The sequence below is a fragment of the Bubalus bubalis genome, chromosome X, assembly GCF_019923935.1.
Source record: "Bubalus bubalis isolate 160015118507 breed Murrah chromosome X, NDDB_SH_1, whole genome shotgun sequence".
In the NCBI taxonomy this organism is placed as follows: Eukaryota; Metazoa; Chordata; class Mammalia; order Artiodactyla; family Bovidae; genus Bubalus; species Bubalus bubalis.
Genome location: NC_059181.1, coordinates 11,614,654 through 11,634,974, shown reverse-complemented (window position 1 = coordinate 11,634,974; position 20,321 = coordinate 11,614,654). Strand labels below are relative to the sequence as shown.

At 43.6% G+C, this 20,321-nt stretch overlaps 1 protein-coding gene across 33 annotated transcripts in view; it reads right to left on the bottom strand.

Moving 5' to 3' along the window:
- The window catches only part of NHS (NHS actin remodeling regulator), a 501,937-nt gene that overhangs the window by 139,864 nt on the left and 341,752 nt on the right, over window positions 1-20,321 (bottom strand). For 28 of the 33 annotated variants that reach the window (XM_044937036.2, XM_044937040.2, XM_044937048.2 and 25 more), the window contains one exon: window positions 15,723-15,837. The exons of the other annotated variants lie outside the window; for them this stretch is intronic. In XM_044937036.2, the coding sequence (XP_044792971.2) occupies window positions 15,723-15,837 (115 nt within the window). The remainder of the gene's footprint in view (window positions 1-15,722; window positions 15,838-20,321) is intronic. 33 annotated transcript variants of the gene reach the window in all.

Sequence of the window (20,321 nt, the reverse complement as noted above, 5' to 3'; positions counted from 1 at the left end):
ACTTGGCTGCCTCCAGTAGAGCGAACTTCCCTTTTCTTAGCCAGAGGCCTATCTGACCAGGTTTGTGATGAGGTTCAGGAGGCCTCTTCAGTTTCTTCCAAAGGCCAAAGTCTTGCATGAAAGGAAGCTGTGACTGGCCATCCTTTTTCTGTCTCACCAATTCTAAGTATTCAGGATGCTTTCCTGGGAAGACTCTCAAAGGATTTCTCAGATTATCTCTTAGTGCACCAAGGAACAGCTTGCAAATTACATAGGTTTGATTCTCTGGTCAGGCTTGTGTGTGTATGCTGTGTGTGTAGTGGGGTGTGGTGGGTGGAGGTGCTCTTTAAGAAGCCTAGCCTGCATTATTTAGAAGGAGTGTTCACTGTGTTAGCCAACAGCTCAAAGCTCTTCTGGAGGACTTTGCCTCTGGTCCTGGTTCCTTGCTAGCATGCAAGGCCATTTCTCATTTGCGCTTTAAAGTCCAATTTACAAGAGAACTGATGTTTAAATAACAGCAGTCAAAACTTGATTTGGGTTCTTTAATACGCTTTGTGAGTCAAGACACAGACTTTACGCCTCTGAGCTGAAACCTTCTTGTAGGTAAAAGAGGCTGGCCCCTCTCACGGGTGCTAAACAGACCTGTTGGCTTGGTGCTCTTTTCCCAGAGTAAGAGGGTGAGGTCAGTGGAAGTGCCGGCTAACAGCAAACCCTTCTGAAACAAGTACTTAAGTGGAAATGTTCATCCTAGGTGGAAATGTCTCTGTAAGTTATCATTTGGGGGCCATGCTCCTTCAGCCACTTAAAAATGTACATGAGACTGCTGGTATCCAGGCCAATCTGAAGGAGTTTTTCAAGCAAGATTGTCTAACACAATGCAGAAACATCTTTTAGAGCCCCAGACATAATGTCCTCCTTCTCATCCAATAATTATGTAATTTTGAAGATAACTGCTCTTTTCCATCATCAAATCCATTTATCTTGATTTGAGAGGAGTCTTTGCCCACAGCAAACACTCCTGCCATGCCCAGATCTTTTATTATTTTCCTTCTGGGTTTACTCTGTACTTCGATAGGGAACTAAATCTCATTTTCTGACCTGGAATGGGCAGGACTGGTCTTTATGTGCCGCCCACCCACCTCATGGAAGACAAATACTCTGCAAAGCCATCTCTCTATGTGACAACCTTCCTGCTTCCCTAGGATTTTTCAAAACATCGAAAAGAGACAGGGTGCCCATTGCTTCACCACACCAATCATCAGATTGGCTGAGTCTTTAAGTTGGGGATTTCCAAGCAGCTTAAAAAACGAACTCCATCCCCTGTCTCTTCTCCATGACCTGCCACCTACCACCTCCTGCAATGCCACCACCTCCCATGGTTTTACCACTTTGTAGCTAGTTACACCACCAGCACCCATGATGGTTTCCCAGGTGTTTCCACCAGAATTTCTCATTGACCTACTTTCTCTCTAGTTTCTTTGCACTTCCTTGTACTCTGAAACCAGTCTGACAAATGGCTTGATCTAGAGTCCCTGTGTGTTTGTTCCTGGAGGTTTGATCATAGCATTTATTATGATATGACTGGTACCTTTGCCTCAGGGTCCACCATGCCACATGACATACCAGCTCATAGGTACCCACTCATCTTCTCCTTCATCTTTTTTCCTTTTTTTATCCCCTCTCTCCTCCCATCCCCATTCACTTAGTTCAGCCTCTCTAAATGCCACCTCTCCAGGAATAGAGTCTGACAATACCAGACAGCTGAGATCTACTGGAAAATACTAAAAATAATTGCCTTTTGTTATTAAAGTCAGGATTGGGGTTGCTGTTCCCTCCCAGGAATTTGCAGAGTTTCCTGCAGGGATTCAGAGGTCTGTAGCCCAGTGCTTTTTTTAGAACATGAAGGGCTGTTTCAATAAACATGCCACTAAATTGACGACGTCGTCGTCTTCAATTAATGTGTATTGTCTCTTGTCCCATTTAGCTCTGACTGTTGTGTTTCTGGAATTTGCCATTGGACTATTTTATACACTGATCTCTCCCTGCTGTCCTCCACACCCTCTTTGATGTGAAAGTTCCTTTTGCAATTCCAATGAGGCCAAGAGCCTTAACTTTCTGCCTTAGTCTCCTTACCCACTGGGGACCAGTTGCATCATTTATGCTTTCCAGTGCAATTTTTGTAGTCAAGGTCTTGGGAAACCTAACTCAAGAGTCACTCTCCTTAGGACTCTGGTATTAATAGGCTGCCTTTTTGCCCATGAGCTTTTATTTTATTAAAATACTGGGTTGGCCAAAAGGATCATTTGGGCTTTTCTGTTACATCATATGGAAAACCCTGAATGAACTTTTTGGCCAAGCCAATAAACACAATATGAACCACATGAGTGTCTCAGTACTGGACGCCCAGACTGGGAAATGTTATACCTCCTGGATTTAAAACATTATTGACATATATATACACTAACATGTATAAAATAGATAACTAGCCAGAAGCTGCTATATAACACAGGGAGCCCAGCCTGGTGCTCTATGATGACCTAGATGGGTGGAATGGGGTGGGGGGAGGGAGGCTCAAGAGGGAGGGTGTGTGTATATGTGTGTGTGTGTGTGTGTGTATATATATATATATATATATATATATAAAATTATGACTAATTTGCATTGGTGTATGGCAGAGAACACCACAACACTGTAAAGCAATTACCCTTCAATAAAAAATTAAAAAAACATTATCAGCACTATTAATTGGGTATGATTTTCTACATCTGGAACAGAGGCTATAAGGATTTAGCATGCATTAGAACCAACTTAAGTTTCTTGTTCAAAAGTTACATTCTTGACTCCAGAGGTTTTGATTTTTAGTGGTGGATGTGGTCCAACAAATGGCATTTTACAGGATCTCCATGTGCTTCTAGGGCCCATGTCTGGACAATCCCCGATCAGGAACAATGACCATGAAGGCTTACATCAGGTAACAACGCCCCACACATCATCTGGTTGGGTTTGACTTTATTGAGCAAAGAACTCACTAGAGTTATCAACCCACCTCTGGTGCATTTGAAAAAGCTGACCATGACACTGTTAGCTAATAGTCCTCGATTTGACATTAGGAGAAGATATTACCATTGCTATTCATTTCTCAGGTGTGTTTGCTGTTTAACAAGCATTACACAAACGGTAAGGTATCAACACTGGTTCATGAAACAAGTGTACCACACGAATGTAAGGTGTCCATAGGAGGGGAACCAGTGCAGGGTACATGGGAGCTGTCTGTACCATTTCTCAATTTTTCTGTAAGTCTAAAACTCTTCTATAAATAGGCTATTTTTTGTTGAAAAGTGATACATGCCACCTGCCAGAATGTCTAAAAATAAAAAGATGGAAAATTGCAAATGTTGGCAAGAGTGTAGGGCAACTGGAGCTGTTGCACACTACTGATGAAATTATGAGATGGCACACCCAGTTTGGAAAACCGCTTGGCAGTATCTACTAAAGCTGAATATTTGTATTCCCTATGATCTTGCACTTCTAGGTATATACCCAACAGAAATATGTCTGAGTTCACCAAAAGATGTGCACACAACAGCAGTATTCATAACACTCCCAACTGGGTATTAGCAAAATGCCCATCAATCATAAAATGGATAAATCAACTGCAATATGTTCCCAAACTGAAGTACTACATAGCAGTAAAAACAAATACATTTCAAAAAGAGGAAAAGTTGTTGCAGAGGGAAAGAAATCAGAAATGAAATAATTCTTACTGTATGATTCCATTTGTACACAATTCTAAAAACAGTTCAAACATATCCATGTTGGTAAAAGTCAGAATATGAGTTATCCTCAGGGTCAAGGCAGGGGTGAGGGGGCTCCTCTGGGCCTGGTGATGTTCTGTTTGGGGGGATGTTGACTACTTGGGGGCGTTCAGTTTGTGAAAATTCACTGAGCTGTGTAGTTAGGATTTGTGCATTTTTGTGTATGTGCGTGATACTGTTTCACAAAAGCAAACCATATTATCTTGGGGGAAAGAACATATAAAGCATTGGCCTAGTTGAGTTACAAATACACACTCCAACTATATGGGCTTGGTTCAGGTTCTTGACTTACTACCTAGGAGCTGCATGAAGATGGGGAAGCCATTAAGGCTTTCTTACCTCAATGTCCTCACCTGTAAAGTAAGGATAATAACAGTTATGGGGTTGTGATGAGGATCCAATGAGCTCAAATTAGTACAACTCTTAGAATAGTGTAAGGCCCAGAGTAAGTACCCTAAGTGTCTGTTAAATAAATAAAACAGTTTTCTTGAAGAGGGGTGCACTTTAAAAACAAATCTTTCAATGATCACTACTCTAAAGGAGATTGAAGAAGAAAATCAGAGGGGTGGAACTTATTTCCTAGGCAGAGTTCTTGATTATGAGGGAAAAATATCATCTTGGCACTTGGCCAGTGAATTCTGTTCTTGACTGGGAGTCTGGACTTCCAACAAGCTCCTGGGCACCAGTCCAGAGCCTTGACAGCGAGCCACACTGGGGACTGCCAGAAACTGCCACAAAAGGATCCGCCCCAGAGGGCCTGTGGGAATTGCTAGGGAGGGAGAACACGATGCAGTCAAGAGCCACACCAGGCCCTGCGCCAGGCTGGAGGCCCCCGACGCTACCTAAGCCCTTGCCTCTCCTCCACTCCCTGCCAGAATCTTCCCTTCCATCACAGGTCTCCTCCCATAAAAAAGCTGCCTGGGATGTGGCTGCACTCATAGACAGGAAAAGAAAAGAAAAGAGAATCCAGCAGGAAGGGCCTAGTCTTCCAGAAACGAGCCTGTGTGCGTCCTGGCCCCTCTCTCATTTGAGTCTGTTCTTCCTGGAACAACCCTAGTGAATGAAGGGCCTGGGGGGCCTCTGGTTCTACAGGCCACCCCTAGAGTCGGCCACAATCAGGCGCCCGCAGTGGGGCTCGCCCTGCTCTGCTCTCCCGGTTACTTTCTGACTCAGCTGGGTCCTCAATCAAAGCACATTTCCCTCTCATCTCATCCTTTGCTTCGGGAAGTTGAACTCACCCTCTGAAGCCTGTGCCTGAACAAAATAACCCAAATGAGAACAATTTTTATCTCCCATTATGAGTGTAAGTGAATCCACTCTAACTTGGCAACTCTCCTGGAATACCCACTCACTGTTAACTAGTTTCTTGCCTGTCCTCTTTTGGGGCTCTTTCTCCAGCTTTCTTCCAAATGCTTGCTGGAGGACAGAACCTCTCCCCCTCCCCCTGCTCCCTTTTGTTTTTCCTTTTTTAGACGCATGGTCTCAAGTTCTTCAAACCACGTGCAGCAGACTGGCTGGTTTCACACAAAACCATTTCCCTTTATGTCTTGGGCACATGGATTTCCCATCCTCCCTTGCATGGCTGTGGGGTCATGTGATAGCTCTGGCCAGAATAGAGGCACGTCCATCACACTTCCCACCCTATCTTCCATGCTCTTTTTTTGCCTCATCTACTGGCCGGATGCAGGAACTCTGGAGGTAGAGAGGACTAGAAGGTTTCAGCGGATAGTGAAACCATAAAATGGAAGGAGTTTTCGTCTCTGAATGCCTAGAGGAACGCAGCCCCTTTTCCCTTGGAACATGACATGAACAAGAAATAAGTCTTGATTTGTGTGAAGCCCCAAGACTTGGAGTGGTTGGCACAGCAGTTCACCTATCCTGACTACTACACCAAGTTCCAGACACTCAGATTTCTTTCTACCAGTGTGGACACTCCAGTCCTGTCTCTCAGTGGTTCCCTGTGCAAGTGTCTTTGACCTCTTTGTGTGATAGACCATACCAAGAGGATTAGCATCAAAGTCTGGACCCTCCACCTGTAAGCTTGGTTCAGGTTTCAACTTTTAAATATGGTTTTCTGCCTGCTGATTAAAATGTACTTGTTGGAAGTGAACTGAACGTCTCAGAAATGGTGCCCATTATTCCCTTAACTGAGTCTTCAGGCCATATGCTGTGTGTGTCCATGTGGGCATGTTCAGGATATTTGAATTAGTCCCTCTGGCTGCAGTGTAGACAAACAAGAAAAGAGACTGGAAGCTGCCAGCTTCCTCCAAGCTGGACAACTTCTCCCAAGCCACCCTTCCCATTCTGAGGCAGAATAATTACAAGCGCATTACAAAGAAAGAGCCGTTCAGCATCTTGGCTTTGCCTGCACCCTGACTTGCATCCATAATGACAAGAAACAGGCAGCTTTGTGGTAAACAGAGGCTGACACAGAACTACAGACTGAGAAACTGAGTAGATTTATTATATTTAACTTTGTGAGTTTGAGGGCTGCCAGATTTTCAATGAATAGTGGTGAGTATAGCAAATCTTCAGTGTTGTGTGTGTGTGTGTGTGCATTTTAGAAGGGAGGAGTAGGGGAGTAGGTGAGTACATTATCCGTAATTTAAGCCCAGCTCAGGGCTCTGAACATCCTTCTGTCAGTTCTCACTTGGTGGGAAATTAGAGCTCTAAGAGCTACATAAAAATCACTTTTCCATTATTAAAGAACCAACACAAGCAACTGTTTGACTCAACATTCACTCCTTGGAATAGATGTTGGGTAAATATTTACCCACTGGCACAGCTGTTGAATAACTGCGCATTAAGAAAGTTAAATGTTAATCACTAATTTCTGAATCGAATCATTTCAACACGATCCTATGACTAATCTTTAAGACCTAAAAGCAAGAAAAAAAGTCTACATCCATTGGTTTCTTTCAATCTTGAACATAAAGGAAAGGCACACTCTTAGGAATTGAACACATAACTAATACTCACACCCTTAGCACTCCAAGGCAGCTTGATTACTTTTTCATTGTTCTTCACCCAAAGAAACCTTGACCTCCAGTTAAGTATTAACAGGAATGGAGAGGGAAGGGTTGGGTAGGAGCTTAGCAGGAATATGGGGAACATGTGAACTAAGAGGAGAAATAAAACTTGGTAATAGGAACTATCACCTAGAGGTGATGAGGTTGGCTGAACTCCAGCAAGGGGACCATGCGTGACAAATGCTGTCAGAGTACAAAACCCTAGGCCATACTTACCCCAGAACATCAAGTTTCAGCTGAATATGAGCAGGGGATCCCAGCAGCAGACAGCCAACAAAGAGTGGCTGGGGAAAGTCTCCAGACTGGCAGGCTCATGGAGGGACCCTTGCTTGGTATCCTTCTCCCCCAGGGTCAAAGAGTAAACTTCTAGGTTAACTATCCCTATCCAACAAGTCAGTCTCTCTTTGGATGAGAAGGGCAGAGGCCAAGATAGCTGCAGAAATTCCACACAGACCCCAGGACAGCAGAAGCATAGATGGGAGCTTGCTGGGTATGGTGGGTACTGTTGATGCCCCACCCAGATCCCCTTAACTGGGCTGGAATCCCTTTCCCAGCCGCTATGAGTGTTGGCTACTAACAGAAGCTCACAGTTGATCCCTTCTCTGGAGAATTTGCCTTAGTCAACAGCAGTCAACCTCCAGCCCAGGAGGTTATGCCTGCTTCCCCAGCGGCAGCCCATAGCCAATGACTGACAGATCCGAGGACACAAAAGGTCAGCTCTTGCTTCAAGGTGGGATCAACGCTGCAGTGCAATTCCTGTTCCTGCGAAGTGAGGCTGAAGCTGGTCTCCTAAGACCACAAACGTGCTCAGAGCTTTTCCCTTTAGCCTATCCTGCTCTCCTTCCTCCCCTCTCTTAAGAGCACTCCCTTGATGAAGCACATGCACAAGAATCAATGTCTTAGTTTCTGCTCCTGTTCTGCTTCTTTTTCTGAAACTGGGCAAGGACAGCAGGACACGCAAGACATCTGGTCTCCTTTCACTGGTTCCAGGTCGTCTGAAAATCTGCCTGCAGAGGCTGCCCCTGCGGGCAGGTGCAACAGCCTGGTCCCAGAGGTGTCCCCAGCAGACCTGAGGCAGAGAAATCCACTTCACTCCTTCCAGCCAGTGACTGCATTCCAAATAGAGGACCAGCCTGGGACTGCAAGACTGGCTGGAACCTCTCTGCTCTCTCCATGGATCCATGAGCTCCTCTCATCTGCCACCCACCTTCCAATGTATGCCCAAGTGAAGACTCTCTTCCTTCCATTGGATTTTCTTCTGACTCCCCTGCCTCTTAGCAACATCTTTGGGTTAGTGGCTCTCTTTCTCACTTCTGTACTGGTATCAATGGCTTTTGCTATAATTATGCTTGCACTGCATGATGCACAGAAAGAATATGGACTTACATGGTACATGAACTTGGGCAAGTTCTTCAGTCTTTCTGAGCATGGATTGCTTCATCTGTAAAATGATATTAATAAGGCCAACCTTATAGAGTATTGTGAGAATTAAATGATCCAAAAACTCAGGGTTCACTGATACCTTACCTGGTACACAAAAGGCACCCAGTGGTAGACTATTTAGTATATCATAGGTTCTTCTTAGTGAGAATTTTTTTTAAGACAAGTAAGATTTAATATCTTACTTGTTTCTTTTAATAAGAAACTGAAAAATTAAACTCTATTCTTGGCACACAGAGAAAATAGGTATCCTGCCTCAGGTCAGTTCCACCATCCATCCGTCTATACATCTACCCAACCACTCACCCATCCACCCAACCTTCTATCCACCCACCCAGAAAAACCCTTAGACTTCCTTGTGAGTCACATATTAGGAATACAGAAGTAAATTAGATACAGACTCCATGTAAGAAGCTCACAGTTCACTGCTGACAAAGTTGTATGCTGCTTCCCCTGGGAGTCCAGGGACATCTGGATAGAGGAGACAGGAGATTTGGGGCTCAGTTTCACACTGAGAAATCATTTATTTTAGAAGTCTTTCTTGTATATAGGATTCTCGCACTCCCACTCAATGAAACAACTAGGTATCTCTTGGGATTTGATGGGAACTTCTCCCTCATTAAATTCTTGCTGAAATGTGGAGGAAGCTCCCAAATCATCAAGTTCCAAGAACTGGGAACTGCTGGGCCAGTCCTTTCTGTGGAACCTGAGAGCTCCTGTTTTCCTGAAGACTTAAGGAATAAATGCTCCCAAATATGCTTCCTCTCAGTGGGCCCACTGGAACCCATTGGGGCTCTTAATCCACTTAGAAGATTAATAATAAAAGCAGGGACTACTTGGAGGGAATGCCTACCAAGGCCAGGTAGAGTTCTAGGTAATTGACGCATGTTCATTTCTCATGGACCCAGCAACTCTGGGACGTGGATGCTGTATCCTCATTTTACAGCCGAGGGAACCAAAGGTCAGTGATTGCCCAAAGTTACAAACAGTAAGCGACATGATTTGAACTCGTGTCCTTCTTCAAAGTCTGTGCTTCTGATAACCTTTGTGGTATGGTGTTTTAATAACTATAGTCTTGTAATAAGTATGTTGTTTTTTTCTGCCACTTATTTGCTAAATGATCTTGGTTGAGTTTCTTCTATTTCTTCTCTTTTTTGGGGGAGGGGGGAGCAGTTTCAGTTCTTACGGAAAATTTCTAATTTATACCCCAAGTTGACAGAACTTACCTGTGAAACTCCATGTACTCATTACACATACACAACGACCATCTAGGGTTCATCTGTGCCATTCGCACCCCTGGCCACTTCGCCCTCCCACCTTGGCAATGCAAAAAACAAACCTTGTAGATCTGGCTTCACGACCCCTTCCCATGCTGATCCCTGCTCTTTTCCTAGCATTGTGCCCTATTACGGCACTTCAGCCCACTTTATATGATTGTTTATGTGTCATTCTCTTTTTTAAAAGAACTCATCACAATTAATAAATCTGATAATATTCAAGTTGACTGTAGAGAGCACTTCAAAGCTTAACCTCAGACTTCCAATTGGCAAAGGTCTAAGGTCCCATCACTAAGCTCCCTTGGTAACTGTTGAGACAAAGTTAGAGTATAATAGAATTCAAAGCACTTTTACTCCAGCAAAAATAAATATATAACCAAGTAGCTGGCTTGCCAGTTGGGCAGTACAAATTGTTCTTTTTCCTTCCCTTAATTACCTCTCAATGGAACATTCTAGAATACCCAGGGGATAAGTCCCCACTAATTTTCAGGCTTCTCTAAAAGCCAGTGCCAATACAAAAGTTAAATATAGAACAATATCCTATAAACAAAGTCCTGAGTCTAAGGACCCAAATGATTCCAACATTATTCCTATTCATGGCTTACAAAGAATGTAAAATGAATTGTGTCAATGGCCCCAACACCTCTAGAGAATATTATATTGGAACACAAAAGATGCAGACAATCAAGGAATTTATAATATGGTTGAGCATACAGAATATGCCCAAATGAAAACACAGCGATACACAGAAATATCCTGACAGTTACATATATAGACTTACTGTAGAGTACTATGCACATGTGTACACACACACACACACACACACACACACACACACACACACACACACACTGGCTGACCACCTCATCTCAGATGCACACAGTCAGTGTCAGTGCGATGGAAATGGAGAGAAACACAAGATGACCCAGGGACAAGGAAGAGTCTGAAGCTTTAGTTTGGGTTTCAAGTTGGTGACCTTGGATAAAGGCAGTCTCAGGGAAACAGGGGAGTCTGCTGGAGAAAATTCTTAAGATTGGAATGAGTTCCATTCCTGGATCAGTCAACTGAGTCATTTCTTTAAGCCGCTTAACTTCACTGGGGCTCAGCCTCTTTGGTTCTAAGGCACCTTCCAGCTCTAACCTTGTATGATGCTATCAAGACCCACTTGAGAAACAACCCACAAGGGGAATTTCCCACAGTATGGAGTTCTGGGACACAGAGTGTAATCAAGGCTCACATATTAGTTGGTGTGTCTTGCGCAAATATTCATGTTGATGTATGGCAAAACCAATACAATATTGTAAAGTAATTAGCCTCCAATTAAAATAAATAAACTTATATTAAAAAATTAAAAAAAAGAAAAAGTTATAACAAAATGCAGCAGTAGCAAGTGACTTGGACACGGCCATGGAGTCAGAGAAGGTGCCACTGTATGTGGCAAATACAGAGGGTTCCTCCTTCACAGGAAATGCTATGGCCATGATGGAAACAGGTGTTTTCCCACCCCTCATGAGGGCTCGAAAGTTCACCTGCAAGTCTGCAGCAGTTTCTAAACATCCTGGTTTACCTAGTAGATCTTGGGTTTAGTTCTGAAGTACAAAAAAATGTTGCGTTGACGCCTCTTGGCCACCAGAGAGCTCCATGCATCCAGCCAGAGGCACCTATTTGATCAGCAAAGCATAGGTTTTTTAAAAAAGCAGACTTGCCCTTCAGTGCCTGCAGCCTGGAGCACAGGTTCTACAACAATTTCTTATACCAGCAAAATGCAGTCATCTGCCTTGTCACTAGTAACTCTGGCCTCGTTGCGCTGCCTTTGAGATTGTGGGACTTGGTGCATTCAGGAGGCGACAAACATGGGTACCAGGTCCCCACACTGGTTCAAGGACTTTCAGGCTGTGGGGCAGGAAAAGCCTGGGCCTTCAGACTTCCTCGTTTTGCAGGTGGCTACCAGCGCTGATGGTTTTGTGCAACACACGACTTCTTTTTATCGATTTTACTTGGTGGTAATTTTCTTTTGCTGCTCATATAAATAATATATGTCAATCATGAAAAAGTTGGAAAATACAAACTAGTATAAAGAAGAAAATAGCAATAATCTATCATTCCATCATCCAAAGAAACTCACTGATATGATCTGGACATATTTCCTTCCAATCTTCTTTTCATTTTAGGACATGTGAGTAATCTTGCAGAGTTAGGGTCAGTGTATTCTGATTCTGGGGGTTAATTTTTCAAACCTGATATTTTCTCTTAATTTTATAATTGTTATTCCATGTTATTTACATGTGCAGTGCAAGACAATTTGGAGATTTCAGAGCAACATAGAAGAAAAAACGCTTTGTTTTACTGGTACCCAGAGATAATCATTTTCACATTTTGGTGTTTAATCTTCTAGTCACTTTTTTTAACATGGTATTTATTTACTTTTACAAAACTGAGACCCTGTTGTATATACTGTTCTAAAGACTTCCCTTTTTATGTTAGTATTATATCATGACCATTTCCCCCATATCATCAAGTATCTTCCAATAACATGATTGTTAATATCTGGGTAATATTAAAATCTATGAATGGAGCTTAATTCATTTAATGGCTTTATTGTTGGCCATTTGTGTTGCTTCCGGTGTTTTTAATTCCAAATAACATCAGGATGAACAACTTCATGAAATTATACAATATGTTCACATCACTGATTATCTACCAAACATAAATTCTTAGATTTTGAAGTACTGGGTGGAAGGATTTGAACACTTTAAAGAGACAGATTCTAATGGCCACAATGTCCCCCAGAAGTGTCATTACCAGTTCATCTTCTCATTAGCTGTTCCCGAGAGTCCCTGTCTGACTAGACCCTCACCCACTCCAGGGTCACTGACCTAAAAAATCTTTGCCCTTGTGAAACATACACTCTAGCACATGAAGTAATTCATCACTGAACATTTAAAACTTTGTGTATTAGCCATTTTTATTTCATGGTGAATTACTGAGATCTTAGTAACTATTCTAGCACTGTGCTACATGTTTTTTTTTTGTTGTTTTTTTTTTGGGGGGGGTTTCTTTTTTTTTTTTAATTTTATTTTATTTTTAAACTTAACATAACTGTATTAGATTTGCCAAATATCAAAATGAATCCGCCACAGGTATACATGTGTTCCCCATCCTGAACCCTCCTCCCTCCTCCCTCCCCATTCCATCCCTCTGGGTCGTCCCAGTGCACCAGCCCCAAGCATCCAGTATCGTGCATCGAACCTGGACTGGCATGTTTTTTTTTTAATTTTATTTTTAAACTTTACATAATTGTATTAGTTTTGCCAAATATCAAAATGAATCCGCCACAGGTATACATGTGTTCCCCACCCTGAACCCTCCTCCCTCCTCCCTCCCCATACCATCCCTCTGTGCTACATGTTTAATAACAACTAAGTCTCCCAAAGAACCAAGCAAGAAAAATACCATAATCTCTATTTTACAAATGAGGAAACTGAGACGTAGAGATCTGGAGTGTCTTCTCAAGGTCACACAGTGAATAAATGGCAAAGTTTGGTGTTCAATTCAGATCTGTGATTCCCAATCTCACACTCTGCCTACAATACCACACTGTCCCCCTGAGAAATGTATTTTTTACAGAGGAGGTAAGATTAAAGAAACATCTCTACTGTTCATGTAAGAAATGGTGTGAGACTGCTTGGTAATATCGTCTTCCTAAAACTCAGTAGGTAGACAAGGAATGAATGAGAGCACTTTGGAGACCTTTTGACAATTACAGAATCCCATTGCCTCATTTTTATAAATGAGGACTCTGAGACCCCGAGGAGTTCAATGACTTGCTAGGTATGGAGGTTTCACCAAAAGATGAGGGAAAGAGGACAAGAAAATACAAACAGCACAAGAATCTGACAAGCTCTTTCATGTCTCTGGGTCTCCGCCCATTGGATTTCCTGATTGAATTTCTCTCCCCATCTACCTGGGGATACCACTCAAATGTCAGCCCCTCTGCAAAACCTTCCATCACTTTTCAAGGCAGTATTAACTGTCTCCATAGTCAATGGACGTGAGTTTGAGCAACCTCTGGGAGATAGTAAAGGACACGGAAGCCTGGTGTGCTGCAGTCCATGGGGTTGCAAAGAGTTAGACATGACTTAGCGACTGAACAATACACATCTGTACTTTCTGTACTGTGAGCACTTATTTTTTACGTGGCAGAGAGGTCCCATTGCCCAATAAACTTTTAAAATCCCTTCTACAGGGATCACAGGAACCGAGATGATGATGGAAAGTGGTTTCCCAGCCAAAGGGACTTGTAGGCAACCCCCCCCCCCAACCTTTGCAGGTAGGTGTGGCCAGGTGACTTGTTCTGGCAAACAGCATGTAAGCGAACACAATCTTCTACTTGCTTACTGTTTATGAGCTCTGTCATTTGAGAATATGGTACTTGGAGCAAGACAATCATAGTGCAACCAAGAGACAACAAGCCTACAAAAAGCCCACATGATGAGAATGGCAAAGCAAAAGAAAGGGAAGATCCTGGTGTGAATGATACTGTCAAACTACTGAACCAACCCTAGAACCATCTACCTTCAGACACGATATTTTCTAAGATAATTAAATATCTTTATCATTTAAGTCACCATTAGTTGGGTATTCTGTCAAAGAATCCCACTGCTATCTTTGATTATTTGCCTCTGTCTTTCACTAGATTATTAACTTTAAAGGGCATCCTTTGTGTCTAATTCATCTCTATATCTCTCTTCCTCAGGCCAATCACAGACCCTTCAGGAGCTCAGCAAATATTCCCTGAATTGAAACCACCAACAATGTTCAACTTTGGTAGAAACATAGCGCTGTGCCCAGTAATAGCTGATTTCCACTGGCCAAGTCCTGTAAGAGCCTATTTACTTAAACCAGAGTCACCCAACTGGGGCTCCATGAAGCGCTCTGCCATTCCTACAGTCCAGTGTAGAATTTCTAGGCGAGGGTTTATTTAATGCTTGTTAATTAGTCAAGTGCTGAGTGCGCCACATGACTCATTTTTACATTATTCGCACAATTGCACAATTAGCATTTTAAAAGGTTTTCTAGGAGGCTGGCCCAAGTAAGTTTATCTTAAAAAATGTCACAAAAAGAAAAGAATAATTAACAAATCAGTTCCCAAGCAGATTCAGTGGACCACTGGTTTCAGCCCAAAAGGCATTGTGTACAGGACTCACTTTTAGTACGTGGTCAAGCAAACTGATTTTTGCAGGACTTAAACCTCGTGGGTCCTACCCCCTACCCCCAGAGCAGCAGACTTGCTGAGGAGGGGAAGGCATGCATTGTGCTAGGAGGTATTATGTAGTTTTTACTCTGCTCAGTTCAATAATTAGCTCAGGTACCTGTTCCACTGACTCCAACTGGACAGTTACCAGTTGGGTAGTCTGTTTTTGAAAGAAGCTAAAGAAGAGTGTGAGAGGCATCTCATCTTTATTATACAGTGAAAAAATTGCATTCTTTAATGAAGATTTGCAGTTGTTGCATATAGTAATGACTCAGTAAGTTAATACATGTCAATGTACAGTATTTGTATCTTCCCCTAGGAATGCCAAGTTACGAAATCAGCACTGTCTTGGGTATGAGGAAATCCAATCGTTAGGTCCTCGCCCTCCCCCCATGGTTCACTAATAAACCAGTCACTCAAGAAGTTAAGACAAAAATGGTATTATCATTCCCTGTCCTGTCAACCTCAGAGGTTCAGAAAAGAAACCTCTGATGCCTGTGCAAAGCCTACAGCATAGCAAAGGACTGATGGTGGCTATAAAGCAGTGCGCCTGCGCATCTCGGTGTTTCAGGCTTTTGTTTATGGGATCTCAGCCCAGCTTCCCAAGTCCTGGTAGACAGAGAGGGTTGATTAGAGGTCAAGGCGTAGATTCTGGTCCTATCAGAGGTCAAGTGACATCAGGGGGCACTCTCAGAACTCAAGTAAATGGCTGTGTTTGTTCATAGAAGGTGGCCGGGGGTGTGTGGCTCAAATAGGGAACCTGATCTCTTAACTGTAAAAGCAACTGACAAGGTATCCTGTCACTCTGTCAACTCCATGTGGGTTTCCAGCCACATTTTCTCTCAGCATCTATCATCTTACTCTGAAATACTCCTGTGGTGACTCATTTTATCCTGTGCCTCAGTAAGTGTTCAGGCAGCTTTTATACCTGTGCTTTGCGGTCTCTTGGTTTCCAAAGCCCTTGAGCGCAGTGGCTTGTCCTCTGCTTTCCTTGTAGCTATTCTCAATGCAGGCACCTGGAGCTCTCCATGCTGGGAAGGAAGCTTCCAGGAGAGAATGGACAGATAAGCCCACATTCACCCAAAAAGGTGACAGCATGACCCACTGTCACATCTCTCATTCCCCCAAAATAGCACTTCTAGCCTCACTTTCTTAAATAGATGAGACACCTGGGCCCAGAGAGGTTAAGTAACATGGTCCAGGCCGCACAAGGTGGAACAAGGCCAGTGAGACAGGCTCTCTGACTCCTCCACCAGACTTTTAAAATTAAGTGATCTGATAACAAACACCCTTGGTTTTGGAGAGGGACACAAGCAAGCAAACAACTCTCTCCAGTCTGGTCTTGCCTTTTCTCAGATGGCACCCACACAGATATGCTTTTACTCTGGCTTTCGTAGTGAAATTGGCACACACACACACACACACACACACACACACTCACAAAAAAAATCCCCAAAGCTCGTTTTTTCCATTTCATTAAAAAAAAGAAAACAAAACTAAACCCTCAAATACTTCTCCATCAACTCATCTAGTATGAGATCTTGGCTCCCTCTTCTTTCCACCTACATTGCTCTGAGCTATTTTGGGGGCCATAAATCCCACATCATAGTCCTGGGAAGTGGAGCTTCCTCTGGGTGATGGCACCTACATTGAGGCCCCATGGGGCTTGCAAAGGAAGGAAGAGCCTTATCTGTCAGGTCCCTACTCAAAGCCAAAGGTGCATTCTAACTCACCGCCTCTTCCTACTCAAGAAGGCTTGGTGTTTCTTAGAAGCCATGAAGAAAATGGAACCACATTGGATCCCTCTAGACACAGCCAAATAGAGGCAGGGCTTCTTTACTTACACGAGCTCTATCTACTGAGTGAAGATAGAGCTGAGTGAAAATACTGCTCACTAAGGCTGTGCCATACCCTGAAAGGTCTGAATCCAAGAAAGATGCAAAATCAACAATGATGTATAGAAAAAGTACATACTACTGACAACAACAGCTAACATTGGTTTAGTCAGAATATATGCCAAATGGTGTACTAAATCCTCGGAGCAACTCTGAGATAAGTACTAATACCAGCTCCCTTTTTCAGATGGAGAAACTGAGGCACAGAAAACTTAGGTATCCTGCCCAAGGATATATAGCTGGAGCAATAAACCATGGTTAAGTTTGGGGAACAGTTGGAGAGGGGCCACTTTCCACTTTTGAAAAATTGTATACATCACTTTTTCATCTTTATTATGTATTTTTTTGCCACAAGCAAATAACTATATTACTTTTTTAATTAAAATGATATAACCAAACTGTGGGCTTCCCTGGTGACTCAGCAATAAAGAATTCCCCTGCAATGCAGGAGATAAGGATTCAACCCCTGGGTCAGGAAGATCCCCTGGAGAAGGAAATGGCAACCCACTCCAGTATTCTTACCTGGGAAATCCCATGGACAGAGGAGCCTAGTGGGCTACAGTCCATGAGGTCACACAGAGCTGGACATGACCGAGCAACTAAACAACAGTAGGCAAACTGTTAAGTCAGCGTAATTCAGACTAAATGAAAAAATGGTAAGTCCTTACACTAGTGATGAGTATAAGACAGAAAACGTTATTTTCCAAAGTATAGTTTTTCATCTTTAAGTGTTGAAGCCAGGCCAACCTAATACCATGCAGGAAGACTTCCTTGAGCAACTGTTTGTTTGTGAAGAGGCATTTGAAAGTAGGGACACTTAAGTGACTCGGAATGCTTAAAATGCTTTCTCATTGGAAGTATTTTAGGCATTCTATCAGCACTCCCAGCAATATTCTTTTTCTGGTTCTTGTTGAATCAACCTCCCTGATTCCACCCGAGTAACCTGTGGTCTTATAAGATTTGTTTGTATTACAAAAACAGAGCAGTAGAGTTAACACTGATATTAGCGCCAAACTCAACTTTTGCCTGTGGTTCAGTTCAGTTCAGTCACTCAGTTGTGTCTGACTCTTTGCGACCCCATGGACTGCAGCACGCCAGGCTTCCCTGTCCATCACCAACTCCCGGAGCTTGCTCAAACTCATGTCCATCAAGTTGGTGATGCCATCCAACTGTCTCATCCTCTGTCGTCCCCTTCTCCTGTTTTCAACCTTTCCTAGCATCAGGGTCTTTTCTAATGAGTCAGCTCTTTGTATCAGGTAGCCAAAATGCTGGAGCTTCGGCTTTAGCATCAGTCCTTCTAATGAACATTCAGGGTTGATTTTCTTTAGGATGGACTGGTTTTATCTCCTTGAAGTCCAAGGGACTCTCAAGAGTCTTCTCCAACACTGCAGTTCAGAAGCATCAATTTGCCTATGGTACCACCTCTTTTTGCAGAACACAGCTTTGTGTGGCGGCTTCCTTGTAGACACCAATGTGCACAAGGCAATGAGAAGCGCACAGAGGCGTCTAGCAAGAGGAGAAGGAGAAACAGGACACCCAGCTACTCTGCCCAGGAAGCAGAGCCGCGGCTACATGGAGCAGCCCGTGGGGCTGTGCTGGGCACCCTCTGCTTTGTCCTCCTGCCTCGGAGCCTGGTTGGGGTGAAAGCTGAAACCCAAAGGAAGTTCAGCAGTGTCGGGATGCAATTACTTCAGAAGGACAGACTTCCTTTGAGTCCCTGATTTTCAAATCAGACAATCTAGAAAACTCAGCCGCCCCACCTCTCCTCAGTGCCCATCATCCCCTCAAAAGGAAAGCTTCCTGTCTTCCTGCACAGACACAAATAGCCTGTCTCAGTGACGAGCTTATCCATGTTGATCAAGGCCGCCTCTGTGCCAACTTCCAGCCCTCTCAGAAAACAAAGAGAGAGAGGAAGAGTTGGGGACATCTGCTCGTTGCCACATCCACATGCACAACTGGATCAATAACCTCCAGTTTGCAAACAGCCTCAATGAACTTTTACACGAACATTGTCCTGAAAACTCAATCAGAGTCAACTTACAACTCACTCAATGGCAGAGAATCCTGACTAGAGACATGATATTTATCCCCAGTCTGGCCTGACAAAGGAAATGGTACAGGGAGCTCTACAATCAATTGGGGGCACCTTTGGCCTGAACATGAAGAGGGACAGGCTGGGGCAGCAGGAAGGCGGATTTCCCCTCATTTCCTTTTGGAGTCCTGTATGTGCTGGGAATTCCTCCCCCAGCTGCCGGTTCAGCTCAAGGCCTGCAAAACGCACGTGTGTAATGCCTCTGCCGGAAATAATTTGTCTGGGTGGCCATGCCTGGCGGACCCCGCCACGTTGAATGACTTTGACTCAAATTTAACTGCCCCAGGTCATTCTGTTGAACACAAGATGCCTAGTTTGGAGAGGAAGGGGCGAGGGACAGTTTGTGTAAACACTTGGAGGGCAGGCAGCTCTTTAGATTCACAACTGCCCTACGGAAAGCTTATGAATAAAAGAAGGAATGGGTGTGAAGGCATTCCTTGTTGAGCGAGGGATCTGTGACATCTTTTCCACAGCCCTCCTGACACACATCACTATCTGACATAGTTTATTGTCTGCCTCTCTTCCCTGGAATATAAGCTCTATAAGGTCAGGGGCCTTATCTGATTAGCAGCCTATTGTATTAATATCTCCAACATCTAAAATTATGCAGCAGGTGTCTAATAAATATATGTTGAATGATACTCTTGACTGAATTGGCTATGGGATATCATTGGAGAGTGGTACCCCAAGTGACATGAAGAGAGCGCCTCATGGAATGCTCTACTGCAAAGGCCATGAAACACATGTTCAGATGCGCCCCAGCACAATTCAAGCCCAATCCATGACAGGAAGTCCAGTAAGTCAATCAGAAGGTTGACACGTGGTGCTAGTGGTAGTCAAGGTGTGGGTTTGATGCCCACTTGATCCTGATCAAGTTAACTCAGCCTCACAGTCACAGGTTCTCCTAACCAGGCAGCCATCAGTAATGTGCATTCACACATGGGTGTGTGTGCCTGCCTGTGGACACACGCTTTTAGAACTTGGGTTTATTATCTTTTTATTGTATAGAAGAGGAAACAAAGGCACAGAGACTGATTAAGGAGCTAGACCCAGGTCATGCAGCTGGTAAGTTGCAAAGGCAGGATTCAGCCCTGGGCACTGAGCTGCACTTACTCAGACCATGGGGGACCACACAGGACACCACGAGGCCTCTCTGTGCAGAGTCTGGCTCTGCCCTGGCCGGCCCAGGGAGAGTGCCATTCTCCTCTGTGTCTGAGGGAAAGCTCAAAGGTCTCTCTCTTCACAAAGTCATCAGAGCAGTGCCTGTTGACCATCCCTGCCCCAATCCTGCCCCCATCAGACATCTCTTCTCACTTCCAGACTTTCATAGAGTCAAGATGGAACATCGCTCTATAATCTTTTTTTTTTAAATCTCCTGTGGTACTTCAGCCTTTCTTGGAAAAGAAATACATCAATTCTTAGTCATCCTTCCTAAGTAACAGCACAAAGAAAACCACAGAATTTTCTAAACTTTCCTTTTGGCCAGCATTTCAGCTGCACTTCCTACCAAATCTTCTTCCCAGAAACACCCCCATGCAGG